The sequence below is a fragment of the Bombina bombina genome, chromosome 4, assembly GCF_027579735.1.
Source record: "Bombina bombina isolate aBomBom1 chromosome 4, aBomBom1.pri, whole genome shotgun sequence".
Classification (NCBI taxonomy): Eukaryota; Metazoa; Chordata; class Amphibia; order Anura; family Bombinatoridae; genus Bombina; species Bombina bombina.
This window is the reverse complement of record NC_069502.1, coordinates 15177908-15194671: the sequence shown is the minus strand read 5'-3', so window position 1 is coordinate 15194671 and position 16764 is coordinate 15177908. Positions and strand designations below refer to the sequence as shown.

General features: G+C 38.0%; 1 protein-coding gene across 1 annotated transcript in view; it reads right to left on the bottom strand.

The window, feature by feature from the left end:
• The window catches only part of LOC128655841 (zinc finger protein 239-like), an 80093-nt gene that overhangs the window by 57162 nt on the left and 6167 nt on the right, over positions 1–16764 (bottom strand). Inside the window, exon 2 of the mRNA XM_053709402.1 lies at positions 10068–10117. Within this exon, the coding sequence (XP_053565377.1) occupies positions 10068–10077 (10 nt within the window). The 5' untranslated portion in view covers positions 10078–10117. The remainder of the gene's footprint in view (positions 1–10067; positions 10118–16764) is intronic.

Here is a 16764-nt window from a genome sequence, read left to right as displayed (position 1 = left end):
CAGGCAACTTTGTAATTATTTTAACCAGGTACAATAGCTATTAAATAGTTAAGAACTATTTAATAGTTACCTAGTTAAAATAATTACAAAATTACCTGTAAAATAAATCCTAACCTAAGTTACAATTAAACCGAACACTATACTTTCATTAAATTAATTAAATAAAATACCTACAATTACCTACAATTAAACCTAACACTACACTATCAATACATTAATTAAATACAATATCTACAAATAACTACAATGAAATAAACTAACTAAAGTACAAAAAATAAAAAAGAACTAAGTTACAAAAAATAAAAAAATATCTACAAACATAAGAAAAATATTACAACAATTTTAAACTAATTACACCTACTCTAAGCCCCCTAATAAAACAACAAAGCCCTCCAAAATAAAAAATGCCCTACCCTATTCTAAATTACTAAAGTTAAAAGCTCTTTTACCTTACCAGCCCTAAACAGGGCCCTTTGCGGGGCATGCCCCAAGAAGTTCAGCTCTTTTGCCTGTAAAAAAAAACATACAATACCCCCCCCCAACATTACAACCCACCACCCACATACCCCTAATCTAACCCAAACCCCCCTTAAATAAACCTAACACTAAGCCCCTGAAGATCATCCTACCTTGTCATCACCTCACCAGGTATCACCGATCCGTCCTGGCTCCAAAATCTTCATCCAACCCAAGCGGGGGTTGGCGATCCATCACCCGTTGGCTGAAGAGGTCCAGAAGAGGCTCCAAAGTCTTCATCCTATCCAGGAAGAAGAGGCGAATCCGGACCGGCAACCATCTTGATCCAAGCGGCATCTTCTATCTTCATCCGATGACGACCGGCTCCATCCTGAAGACCTCCACCGCGGACCCATCTTCTTCCGGCGACGTCCAACTGAAGAATGACGGTTCCTTTAAGGGACGTCATCCAAGATGGCATCCCTCGAATTCCGATTGGCTGATAGGATTCTATCAGCCAATCGGAATTAAGGTAGGAATATTCTGATTGGCTGATGGAATCAGCCAATCAGAATCAAGTTCAATCCGATTGGCTGATCCAATCAGCCAATCAGATTGAGCTCGCATTCTATTGGCTGTTCCGATCAGCCAATGGAGTTTTGTCGTTTTGTCGCTAACGCTCACTTCAGAAACGACTCTAAATACCGGAGTTAGAAAAATCCCATTGAAAAGATAGGATACGCAATTGACGTAAGGGGATCTGCGGTATGGAAAAGTCGCGGCTGAAAAGTGAGCGTTAGACCCTATTTTGAGTGACTCCAAAATACCGGCGGTAGCCTAAAACCAGCGTTAGGAGCCTCTAACGCTGGTTTTCACGGCTAACGCCAAACTCCAAATCTAGGTCTTAGGGTATATTTTACAGGTAAGTATTTAGTTTTAAATAGGATTAATTTAGTTCATAATAGAAATATTATTTAGATTTATTTAATTAATATTTAAGTTAGGGGGGTGCTAGGGTTAGGGGTTAATAATTTTATTACAGTGGCGGCGGTGTAGTGGGGGGCAGGATAGGGGTTAATAAATGTATTATAGGTGGTGACGGTGTAGGGGGGGCAGATTAGGGGTTAATAAATTTAATATAGGTTGCGGTGGGCTCCGGGAGCAGCGGTTTAGGGGTTAACATATTTATTATAGTGTCGGTGGGCTCCGGGAGCGGCGGTTTAGGGGGTAATAACTTTATTTAGTTGCAGCGGTGTAGGGGGGACAGATTAGTGGTGTTTAGACTCGGGGTACATGTTAGGGTGTTAGGTGCAGACATCTCCCATAGGAATCAATGGGATGTCGGGCAGCAGCGAACTTGTACTTTCGCTATGGTCAGACTCCCATTGATTCCTATGGGATCCGCTGCCTCCAGGGTGGCGGTTTGAAAACCAGGTACGCTGGGCCGTAAAAGTGCCGAGCGTACCTGCTAGTTTTTTGATAACTAGCAAAAGTAGTCAGATTGTGCCGCACTTGTGTGCGGAACATCTGTAGTGACGTAAGAATTGATCTGTGTCGGACTGAGTCCGGCGGATCGAAGTTTACGTCACAAAATTCTACTTTTGCCGGTCTCTAGCCTTTGATAACTAAGGCGAATCAGCCTCGCCACAAATACGCTGCAGAATTCCAGCGTATTTGAGGTTGACGGCTTGATAACTAGGCCCCAGAGTTACAATATCTAATAACAATAAATTACATAGTACAGTTACACACATAATAACACTATCTAATAAATATACATTACATAGTACAGTTACACACATAATAATACCATCTAATAAATATACATTACACAGTACAGTTACACACATAATAAAACCATCTAATAAATATACATTACACAGTAGTTACACACATAATAAAACCATCTAATAAATACAAATTATACAGTACAGTTACACACATAACACTATGTAATAAAAATACATTACACAGTACAGTTGCATACATAATAACACTATCTAATAAATATACATTACACAGTACAGTTACACACATAATAACACTATCTAATAATACATTACACAGTACAGTTACACACATAACATCATCTAATAAATATACATTACATAGCACAGTTACACACATAACACCATCTAATAAATATACATTACACAGTACAGTTACACACATAATACTGTCTAATAAATATACATTACACAGTACAGTTACACTAATAATAACAGTATCTAATAAATATACATTACACAGTACAGTTACACACATAATACTGACTAATAAATATATATTACACAGTACAGTTACACACATAATACTGTCTAATAAATATACATTACACAGTACAGTTATACTCATAATAACAGTATCTAATAAATATACATTACACAGTACAGTTATACTCATAATAACACTATCTAATAAATATATATTACACAGTACAGTTACACACATAATACTGTCTAATAAATATACATTACACAGTACAGTTATACTCATAATAACTCTATCTAATAAATATACATTACACAGTACAGTTATACTCATAATAACACTATCTAATAATTAAACATTACACAGTACAGTTATACTCATAATAACACTATCTAATAACCGTTTGTACACTTTAAACTGACCTTTATCCTACTAACAGTTTGTACACGTTACAGCGATCTTTATCCTACTAACCGTTTGTACACGTTATACTGATCTTTACCCTACTAACCATTTGTACACGTTATACTGATTTTTACCCTACTAACCATTTGTACACGTTATACTGATCTTTACCCTACTAACTGTTTGTACACGTTACACTGATCTTTACCCTACTAACCTTTTGTACACGTTACATTGATCTTTATCCTACTAACAGTTTGTACAAGTTACACTGATCTTTACCCTACTTACCGTTTATACACTTTACACTGACCTTTACACTACTATTTGTACACGTTACACCGATCTTTACCCTACTAACCTTTTGTACACGTTATACCAATCTTTACCCTACTAACCGTTTGTACATATTACACCAATCTTCACCATATTAAACCGTTTGTATACGTTACACAGATCTTTACCCTACTAACCGTTTGTACAAGTTACACCAATCTTTACCCTACTAACCGTTTGTATACGTTACACAGATCTTTACCCTACTAACCGTTTGTACAAGTTACACCAATCTTTACCCTACTAACCATTTGTACACGTTACACTGATCTTTACCCTACTAACCGTATGTATATGTTACACTGATCTCTACCCTACTAACCGTTTGTAAACGTTACACCGATTTTTACCCTACTAACCGTTGGTACACGTTACAGCAATCTCTACCCTACTTACCGTTTGTGTACGTTATACTGATCTTTTCCCTACTAACCCATTGTACACGTTATACTGATCTTTACCCTACTAACTGTTTGTACACGTTACACTGATCTTTACCCTACTAACCGTTTGTACACGTTACACCGATCTTTACCCTACTAACTGTTTGTACACGTTATACTGATCTTTACCCTACTAACTGTTTGTACATGTTACACTGATCTTTACCCTACTAACCGTTTGTACACATTACACTGATCTTCACCATACTAACTGTTTGTATACGTTACACAGATCTTTACCCTACTAACCGTTTGTACAAGTTACATCAATCTTTACCCTACTAACCATTTGTACACGTTACACTGATCTTTACCCTACTAACCATATGTATATGTTGCACTGATCTCTACCCTACTAACCGTTTGTAAACGTTACACCGATTTTTACCCTACTAACAGTTTGTGTACGTTATACTGATCTTTGCCCTACTAACCCATTGTACACGTTATACGGATCTTTACCCTACTAATTGTTTGTACATGTTACACTGATCTTTACCCTACTAACCGTTTGCACACGTTACATTGATCTTTATCCTACTAACAGTTTGTACACGTTACACCGTTCTTTATCCTACTAACCGTTTGTACACATTATACTGATCTTTACCCTACTAACCGTTTGTACACGTTATACTGATCTTTACCTTACTAAATGTTTGTACACGTTACACCGATCTTTATCCTACTAACCATTTGTACACGTTATACTGATCTGAACCCTACTAACCGTTGTACATGTTATACTGATCTTTACCTTACTAACTGTTTGTACACGTTACACCGTTCTTTATCCTACTAACCGTTTGTACACGTTATACTGATCTTTACCCTACTAACCGTTTGTACACGTTATACTGATCTTTATCCTACTAACAGTTTGTACACGTTACACTGATCTTTACCCTACTAACCGTTATGTACACGTTACATTGATCTTTATCCTAACAGTTTGTACACGCTACACCAATATTTACCCTACTAACCGTTTGTACACGTTATACTGATCTTTACCCTACTAACCGTTTGTACACGTTACACTGATCTTTACCCTACTAACCGTTTGTATATGTTACACTGATCTTCACTCTACTAAACGTTTGTACACGTTACACTGATCTTTACCCTACTAACCGTTTGTACATGTTACACTGATCTTCACCTTACTAACTGTTTGTACACTTTACACTGACCTTTACCCTACTAACTGTTTGTACACGTTACAGTGATTTTTACCCTACTAACCGTTTGAACACATTACACTAATCTTTACCCTGACCAATTGTACACGTTACACTGATCTTCGCCCTACTAACCGATTGTACACGTTACTCTGATCTTTACCCTACTAATCGATTGTACACGTTACACTGATCTTTACCCTACTAACCGTTTGTACACATTACACCGATCTTTTCCCTAATAACCGTTAGTAAAAGTTACACCGACCATTACCATACTAACCATTTGTACACGTTACACCGATATTTACCCTACTAACCCATTGTACACATTACACCGATCTTTACCCTACTAACCGTTTGTATATGTTATACTGATCTTTGCCCTACTAACCCATTGTGCATGTTACACTGATCTTTACCCTACTAACTGTTTGTACACGTTACATTGATCTTTACCCTACTAGGTGTTTGTACACGTTACACTGATCTTTATCCTACTAACCATTTGTATATGTTACACTGATCTTCACCCTACTAACAGTTTGTACACGTTTCACCAATCTTTACCCTAATAACCGTTTGTACACGTTACACTGATCTTTACCCTACTAACCATTTGTACACATTACACTGACCTTTACCCTACTAACCGTTTGTACACATTACACCAATCTTTACCCTACAAACCATTTGTACACGTTACACCTATCTTTACCCTACTAACCGTTTGTACACTTTACACTGATCTTCACCCTACTACCGTTTGTATATGTTAAACTGATTTTTACCCTACTAACCATTTGTACAAGTTACACCGATCTTTAACCTACTAATTGTCTGTACACGTTACACCGATCTTTACCCTACTAACCGTTTGTACACGTTACACCGATCTTAACCCTACTAACCATTTGTACATAATACACCGATCTTTACCCTACTAACCGTTTGTACACTTTACACTGATCTTTACTCTACTACCGTTTGTATATGTTACACTGATCTTTACCCTACCAACCATTTGTACATGTTATACTGATCTTTACCCTACGGACCGTTTGTACACGTTACACCGATCTTTACCCTACTAACCGTTTTTACACGTTACATTGATCTTTACCCTACTAACCGTTTGTAAACATTACACCAATCTTTACCCTACAAACTGTTTGTAGACGTTAAACAGATCTTTACCCTACTAACCGTTTGTAAACATTACACCAATTTTACCCTACTAACCGTTTGTACACATTACAACAATCTTTACCCTACTAACCGTTTGAACACGTAACACTGATCTATACCCTACTGACCATTTGTACACGTTACACCAATCTCTACCCTACTAACCGTTTGTACACGTTATACTGATCTTTACCCTACTAACCGTTTGTACACGTTACACCGATCTTTACCCTACTAACCGTTTGTACACGTTACACTGATATTTACCTACTAACCGTTTGTAAACTTTACACTGATCTTTACCCTACTAACTGTACACGTTACACCAATCTTTACCCTACTAACCGTTTGTACATGTTACACCGATCTTTACCCTTCTAACCGTTTGTACACGGTACACCGATCTTTACCCTACTAACCGTTTGTACATTTTATACTGATCTTTACCCTACTAAACGTTTGTACACATTACACCGATCTTTACCCTACTAACCGTTTGTACACGTTACACCGATCTTTACCCTACTAACCGTTTGTACGCCTTACACTGAATCTTTACCTTACTAACCGTTTGTACACGTTACACCAATCTTTACCCTACTACCGTTTGTATAAGTTACACTGATCTTTACCCTACCAACCGTTTGTACATGTTACTCCGATCCTTACCCTTCTAATCGTTTGTACACGGTACACCGATCTTTACCCTAATAACTGTTTGTACACGTTACACTAATCTTTACCCTACTAACCGTTTGTACATGTTAGCAAGAAAATGTGTATATGGAGGAGCGCTCAAGCTTAAGGTGTGTAGATGCAAATTAATAATGTAAAAGTGGATAATAAAAACGTGGCTATGCCAAATTTATTAAAAATTGAACAAATTAAAAACAATAACCATAGATATATGTTGAGATCGGACGTCTCCGATAAATAAAAGGGCTAAAAGAAAAAAAGCACATGGATAGTTGTCACCACAGGGAAAAAAGTCTCTGATATAGATTATAACCAGAATTCAAATTATCATAGGGGCCCCCAGTGGTAAGTCACTAATAACTTGATCCCAAACTCTGGTAATAATTGGATGTGTATTACCTTTTCTTCCGAGTACTGTTTTTGACTCAATCGGTTTCCAGGGCAAAACCCCGGAGAGGCGCGTGTGTGACTGATGACGTCACAGAACGTGGGCGCTGTCTTCGATTTTGGGATCCTATTGGTCAGGACCGTCCTTGTAGCGGAAGAATAGCAGCCGCTTTAATTGTACTTGTGTTTTCTCCCAACTACTTTATAGAGGCCTTGCAAGTCTAAAGCAACTTTTGGGCCGTTACCATGGCAAACTTCAGCCTCTGTCGTTATGGAGACGCACTTAGGCCTTTTTTCCCATGGCTGAACGACAGAGGCTGAAGTTTGCCATGGTAACGGCCCGAAAGTTGCTTTAGAGTTGCAAGGCCTCTATAAAGTAGTTGGGAGAAAACACAAGTACAATTAAAGCGGCTGCTATTCCTCCGCTACAAGGACGGTCCTGACCAATAGGATCCCTAAATCGAAGACAGCGCCGACGTTCTGTGATGTCATCAGTCACGCACACGCCTCTACGGAGGTGAAGCCCTGGAAACCGATTGAGTCAGAAACAGTACTCGGAAGAAAAAGTAATACACATCCAGTTATTACCAGAGTTTGGGATCAAGTTATTAGTGACTTACCACTGGGGGCCCCTATGATAATTTGAATTCTGGTTATAATCTATATCAGAGACTTTTTTTCCCTGTGGTGGCAACTATCCATGTGCTTTTTTTCTTTTAGCCCTTTTATATATCGGAGATGTCCGATCTCAACATATATCTATGGTTATTGTTTTTAATTTGTTCATTTTTTAATAAATTTGGCATAGCCACGTTTTTATTATCCACTTTTATATTATTCATTTGCATCTACACACCTTACGCTTGAGCGCTCCTCCATATACACATTTTCTTGCTATCTTGTTCTTTCCTATTGTGAGGGACTATAGGTTTGGGGGAGTTTGGTGTTTCTCCTGCGCACACTTCTTTTCATATGTATTAACCGTTTGTACATGTTACACCGATCCTTACCCTTCTAACTGTATGTACACGGTACACCAATCTTTACCCTACTAACCATTTGAACATGTTATACTGATCTTTACCCTAATAACCGTTTGTACATGTTACACTGATCTTTACCTACTAATCGTTTGTACACTTTACACCAATCTTTACCCTACTAACCGTTTGTACATGGTACACCGATCTTTACCCTACTAACCGTTTGTACATTTTATACTGATCTTTACCCTACTAAACGTTTTTACACATTACACCGATCTTTACCCTACTAACCGTTTGTACACGTTGCACCAATCTTTACCCTACTAACCGTTTGTATGTGTTACACTGATCTTTACCGTACCAACCATTTGTACATGTTACACCGATCCTTACCCTTCTAACCATTTGTACACGGTACACCGATCTTTACCCTACTAACCGTTTGTACACGTTACACCGATCTTTACCCTACTAACTGTTTGTACGCATTACACCGATCTTTACCCTACTAACTGTTTGTACGCATTACACCGATCTTTACCTTACTAACCGTTTGTACACGTTACACCAATCTTTACACTACTAACCGTTTGTATGTGTTACACTGATCTTTACCGTACCAACCATTTGTACATGTTACACCGATCCTTACCCTTCTAACCATTTGTACACGGTACACCGATCTTTACCCTACTAACCGTTTGTACACGTTACACCGATCTTTACCCTACTAACCGTTTGAACATGTTATACTGATCTTTACCCTACTAAACGTTTGTACACGTTACACTGATCTCTACCCTACTAACCGTTTGTACACGGTACACCTATCTTTACCTACTTACCGTTTGTACACGTTAAACTGATCTTTAACCTACTAACCGTTTGTACACGTTACACTGATCTTTACCCTACTAACTACTTGTACACGTTACACCGATCTTTACCCTACTAACCGTTTGTACACTTTACACCGATCTTTACCCTACTAACTGCTTGTACACGTTACACCAATCTTTACCCTACTAACCGTTTGTACACCTTACACCGATCTTTACCCTACTAACCGCTTGTACACGTTACACCGATCTTTACCCTACTAACCGTTTGTACACGTTACACTGATCTTTACCCTACTAACCGTTTGTACACGTTACACCGATCTTTACCTTACTAACCGTTTGTACACGTTACACCAATATTTACCCTACTACCATTTGTATATGTTACACTGATCTTTACCCTACCAACCGTTTGTACATGTTACACCGATCCTTACCCTTCTAACCGTTTGTACACGGTACAACGATCTTTACCCTAATAACTGTTTGTACACATTACACTAATCTTTACCCTACAAACTGTTTGAACATGTTACACCGATCCTTACCCTTCTAACCATTTGTACAAGGTACACCGATCTTTACCCTACTAACCGTTTGTACATGTTACACCGATCCTTACCCTTCTAACCATTTGTACACGGTACACCGATCTTTACCCTAATAACTGTTTGTACACGTTACACTAATCTTTACCCTACCAACCATTTGTACATGTTACACCGATCCTTACCCTTCTAACCGTTTGTACACGGTATACCGATCTTTACCCTACTAACCGTTTGAACATGTTATACTGATCTTTACCCTACTAAACGTTTGTACACATTACACTGATCTTACAACCCTGAAGCTTAATTCTTACACTGGTTTTCCAGTGCTTAGAGAATCCCTATTTGTGCTATAATAGTCTATTTCCTTATAGATAACACTTACCAGCCTCCATGTCTTCTAATACTGTGTAAAGTTCTTCAATGTACTTTAACCTGTTGAATAAAAATAATATATTTATTTTATTTTGTATTTGAAAAATACCAATTAATTATAATGCTACCCCTCCCATTAACTAACACACTTGGTTCCCTAACCTGAACGTAAAATAGCATTGTCATTACCAGTAAGTGAGACACGTTTACATGACCACTCGCAAGAGACACAACTTTGTGCAATGAGATTATTTAAATTTAATTCTGCAGAACAATTTTAAATTATACTGTTACACTAAAGCACCAGCTACAATGAGTGGATTACCTGGAGAATAAAGCAAATTTCTTTAATGTAATTGGCAAGAGTCCATGAGCTAGTGAGGGGCAAAGTTTCCCAAACCTCAAAATGCCTATAAATACACCCCTCAACACACCCACAATTCAGTTTTACAAACTTTGCCTCCTATGGAGGTGGTGAAGTTTGTGCTAAGATTTCTACATTGACATGCGCTTTTCAGCATTTTGAAGCCCGATTCCTCTAAGAGTACAGCGAATGTCAGAGGGACGTGGAGAGTATTACCTATTGAATGCAGTGATTTTCCTAACGGGGATCTATTTCATAGGTTCTCTGTTATCAGTCGTAGAGATTCATCTCCTACCTCCCTTTTCAGATCGACGATATACTCTTATACCATTACCTCTACTGATAACCATTTCAGTACTGGTTTGGCTATCTGCTATATGTGGATGGGTGTCTTTGGTAAGTATGTTTTTATTTCTTAATACACTCTCAGCTATGGTTTGGCACTTTATGCATTTATATAAAGTTCTAAATATATGTATTGTACTTACATTTGCCTTGAGTCAGGTTCATGTATTTCCTTTTGCAGATTGTCAGTTTCATATTTTGGAAAGTTAATATTGAGAAATATTTTTCTTACCTGGGTTTAGTCTTTTTTTTCAATTGACTACTTGTTTTAATTTGCGGGCTGTCTTAGGCTCGCGGGTGCACTAAATGCTACACTTTATTGCGTCATTCTTGGCGCGATAATTTTTTGGCGCGAAAAAAGCACGTCCGTTGACGCAAGTTCGTCAATTCCGGCGTCATAGTTGACGCAGGGGTTCACACAGGGTTGCGTCCTTAGTGACGCGGGTGTGTCATTTCCGGACATGGTTGGCGCCAAAAAAATTTCTAGTTATGTTGTGCGTCATACTTGGCGCCAAATTTTTTTCATTATTTATTGCCCCATTGCTTTTTGCCTCTTGCTTTTTTCTAAGTCAGAGGGCTATGCTATTTGCTTTTTTTCCCATTCCTGAAACTGTCATATAAGGAAATTGATAATTTTGCTTTATATGTTGTTTTATTTTTTATATTCTCAAGATGTCTCAACCTGATCCTGCCTCAGAAGTATCTGCTGGAACTTTGCTGCCTGACATCGGTTCTACCAAAGCTAAGTGCATTTGTTGTAAAATTGTGGAGATTATATCTCCTAATGTAATTTGTATTAGTTGTCATGATAAACTATTACATGCAGACAGAGGCCTCTATTTATCAAGCTGTCAACCGCAAATACGCTGGAATTCTGCAGCGTATTTGTGGCGAGCCTGATTCGCCTTAGTTATCAAAGGCTAGAGACCGACAAAAGTAGAATTTAGTGACGTAACATACGATCCGCCGGACTCAGTCCGACACAGATCGATGCTTACGTCACTCCAGATGTTCCGAACGCAAGTTCGGCACAATCTGACTACTTTTGCTAGTTATCAAAGAACTAGCAGGTACGCTCGGCACTTTTCCGGCCCAGCGTACCTGGTTTTCAATCCACCGCCCTGGAGGCGACGGATGCCATAGGAATCAATGGGAGTCTGACAGCAGCGAAAGCTCATGTTCGCTGCTGCCCGATATCCCATTGATTCCTATGGGAAATGTCTACACCTAACACCCTAACATGTACCCCGAGTCTAAACACCCCTAATCTGCCCCCCTACACTGCCGCCACCTACATTATATTTATTAACCCCTAAACTGACGCTCCCGGACCCCGCCGCAACTAAATAAATTGTTTAACCCCTAAACCGCCGCTCCCGGACCCCGCCGCAACTAAAGAAAGTTATTAACCCCTAAACTGCCTCTCCCGGACCCCGCCGCCACCTACATTATATTTATTAACCCCTAATCTGCCCCCCTACACCGCCGCCACTATATTAATTTTATTAATCCCTAAACCTAAGTCTAACCCTAACCCTAACACCCCCCCCCTAACTTAAATATTTTTTAAATTAATCTTAATAAATATTCCTATAATTAAATAAATTATTCCTATTTAAAACTTAATACTTACCTATAAAATAAACCCTAAGATAGCTACAATATAATTAATAATTACATTGTAGTTATTTTAGGATTTATTTTTATTTTACAGGCAACTTTGTATTTATTTTAACTAGGTACAATAGTTATTAAATAGTTATTAACTATTTAATAACTACCAAGCTAAAATAAAGACAAAATTACCTGTAAAATAAATCCTAACCTAAGTTACAATTACACTACAATTAAATAAATTAAATTAATTAACTACAATTACCTACAATTAAATAAAATAAACTAAAGTACAAAAACAAACAAACACTAAATTACAGAAAATAAAAAAATAATTTTAATTTAATTTTAAACTAATTACACCTAATCTAAGCCCCCTAATAAAATAAAAAAGCCCCCCAAAATAATAAAATTCCCTACCCTATACTAAATTACAAATAGCCCTTAAAAGGGCCTTTTGCGGGGCATTGCCCCAAAGTAATCAGCTCTTTTACCTGTAAAAAAAGAAATACAACCCCCCCCAACATTAAAACCCACCACCCACACTCTCAACCCTACTCTAAAACCCACCCAAACCCCCTTTAAAAAAACCTAACACTACCCCCTTGAAGATCACCCTACCTTGAGCCGTCTTCACCCAGCCGGGCACAAGTGGACCTCCAGACCGGCAAAAGTCTTCATCTGATTCGGGCAGAACAGGATCTCCAGACCGGCAGAAGTATTCATCCAGGCGGCATCTTCTATCTTTATCCATCCGGAGCAGAGTGGGTCCATCTTCAATCCATCCGACGTGGAGCATCCTCTTCCATCGACGTCCTAACGAAGAATGAAGGTTCCTTTAAATGATGTCATCCAAGATGGCGTCCCTTGAAAAATCCAATCAGCCAATAGGATTGAAGTTCAATCCTATTGGCTGATCCAATCAGCCAATAGGATTGAGCTCGCATTCTATTGGCTGTTCCAATCATAATTTTATTTATATTTATTTAAATAATATTTGTTAGCGGGGTGTTAGGGTTAGACTTAGGTTTAGGGTTTAATTAATTTAATATAGTGGCGACGGTGTAGGGGGCGGCAGATTAGGGGTTAATAAGTATAATGTAGGTGGCGGCGGTGTAGGGGGGCAGATTAGGGGTGTTTAGACTCGGGGTACATGTTAGGGTGTTAGGTGTAGACTTTTACCATAGGAATCAATGGGATTTCGGGCAGCAGCGAACATGAGCTTTCGCTGCTGTTAGACTCCCATTGATTCCTATGGCATACGCCGCCTCCAGGGCGGTGGTTTGAAAACCAGGTACGCTGGGCCGGAAAAGTGCTGAGCGTATCTGGTAGTTCTTTGATAACTTCCAAAAGTAGTCAGATTGTGCCGAACTTGTGTTCGGAACATCTGGAGTGACGTAAGAATCGATCTGTGTCGGACTGAGTCCGGCGGATCGAAGTTTACGTCACAAAATTCTACTCTATACATATTAACCCCTAAACCGCCGCTCCCGGAGCCCACCGCAACTATAATAAATGTATTAACCCCTAAACCGCCGCTCCCGGAGCCCACTGCCACCTACATTATACCTAGTAACCCCTATCCTGCCCCCCCTATACCGCCGCCCTCTATAATAAAGTTATTAACCCCTATCCTGCCGATCCCGCACCTCGCCGCAACTAAATAAAAAGTTTAACCCCTAAACCGCCGCTCCCGGACCCTGCCGCAACCTATATTAAATTTATTAACCCCTAATCTGCCCCCCTACACCGTTGCCACCTATAATACATTTATTAACCCCTATCCTGCCCCCCACTACACCGCCGCCACTGTAATAAATTTATTAACCCCTAAACCTAAGTCTAACACTAAACCTAAAACCCCCCTAACTTAAATATTAATTAAATAAATCTAAATAATATTTCTATTATTAACTAAATTAATCCTATTTAAAACTAAATACTTACCTTTAAAATAAACCCTAATATAGCTACAATATAAATAATAATTATATTGTAGCTATGTTAGGATTTATTTTTATTTTACAGGCATCTTTCAATTTATTTTAACTAGGTAGGGGGGTGTTATGGTTAGTGTTAGACTTAGGTTTAGAGGTTAATAATTTTATTATAGTGGCGGCGGTGTAGTGGGGGGCAGGATAGGGGTTAATAAATTTATTATAGGTGGCGACGGTGTAGGGGGGCAGGATAGGGGTTAATAAATTTAATATAGGTTGCGGCGGGGTCAGGGAGCGGCGGTTTAGGGGTTAAACTATTTATTTATTTGCGGCGAGGTGCGGGATCAGCAGGATAGGGGTTAATAACTTTATTATAGAGGGCGACGGTATAGGGGTTACTAGGTATAATGTAGGTGGCAGCGGTGTCCGGGAGCAGCGGTTTAGGGGTTAATACATTTATAAGAGTTGCGGCGGGGTCTAAGAGCGGCGGTTTAGGGGTTAATACATTTATAAGAGTTGCGGCGGGGTCTAGGAGCGGCGGTTTAGGGGTTAATACATTTATAAGAGTTGCGGCGGGGTCTAGGAGTGGCGGTTTAGGGGTTAGTAACTTTATTTAGTTGCGGGGGGCTCCGGGGGCGCCGGTATAGGGGGTAGAACAGTGTAGTTAGTGTGAGTGCTTAGTGACAGGCTAGCAAGAAAGATGTAAAAAAGCCGAAGAGCAGCGAGATCGGATAAGTGATAACTATCACAGTCCGCTGCTCATTGCCCCGTACTTGGTGCGCAGCTTTTTGACAGCTTTTTTGATAACTTAGGCGAAATTTTGCAGGTCCGCAGCGGCGATGTGAGGGGAGCTTAGGCGGGCGTATTGGGCCGTCCAAGACAGGTAAAATAGACACGTTGATAACTACCCCCCCTATTGTCTGTATTATATTATTATTATTATTATTATTATGTCACATTTAGTGACATGTTATCACCTCTCCTGTGTGTATATAACATTATATATGTCTGAATATTATTATTATGACACATTTAGTGACATTATCACCTCTCCTGTATGTATAGTACATTATATATGTCTGTGTATTATTATTATTATTATTGTGTCACATTTAGTGACATGTCATAACCTCTCCTGTGTGTATAGTACATTATATATGTCTGTGTATTATTATTATTATTATTGTGTCACATTTAGTGACATGTCATCACCTCTCCTGTGTTTATATAGCATTATATATGTCTGTGTATTATTATTATTTTATATTTTATATTTATGACTATATATCATTATAATTATGACACATTTAGGCTGATGTTATCACCTCTCCTGTGTGTATATCACATTATATATGTCTGTATAATATTATCATTATAATTATGACACATTTAGGCTGATGTTATCACCTCTCCTGTGTGTATATCACATTATATATGTCTGTATAATATTATCATTATAATTATGACACATTTAGGCAGATGTTATCACCTCTCCTGTGTGTATATCACATTATATATGTCTGTATAATATTATCATTATAATTATGACACATTTAGGCAGATGTTATCACCTCTCCTGTAATGTACATCACATTATATATGTCTGTATAATATTATCATTATACTTATGACTCATTAGGCAGATGTTATCACCTCTCCTGTGTGTATATCACATTATATATGTCTGTATAATATTATCATTATAATTATGACACATTTAGGCTGATGTTATCACCTCTCCTGTGTGTATATCACATTATATATGTCTGTATAATATTATCATTATACTTATGACACATTTAGGCTGATGTTATCACCTCTCCTGTGTGTATATCACATTATATATGTCTGTATAATATTATCATTATAATTATGACACATTTAGGCAGATGTTATTACCTCTCCTGTATGTATATCACATTATATATGTCTGTATAATATTATCATTATACTTATGACACATTTAGGCAGATGTTATCACCTCTCCTGTGTATATCACATTATATATGTCTGTATAATATTATCATTATAATTATGACACATTTAGGCTGATGTTATCACCTCTCCTGTGTGTATATCACATTATATATGTCTGTATAATATTATCATTATAATTATGACACATTTAGGCAGATGTTATCACCTCTCCTGTGTATATCACATTATATATGTCTGTATAATATTATCATTATAATTATGACACATTTAGGCAGATGTTATCACCTCTCCTGTGTATATCACATTATATATGTCTGTATAATATTATCATTATACTTATGACACATTTAGGCAGATGTTATCACCTCTCCTGTGTATATCACATTATGTATGTCTGTATAATATTATCATTATACTTATGACACATTTAGGCAGATGTTATCACCTCTCATGTGTGTATATCACATTATATATATATATATATATATATATATATATATATATATATA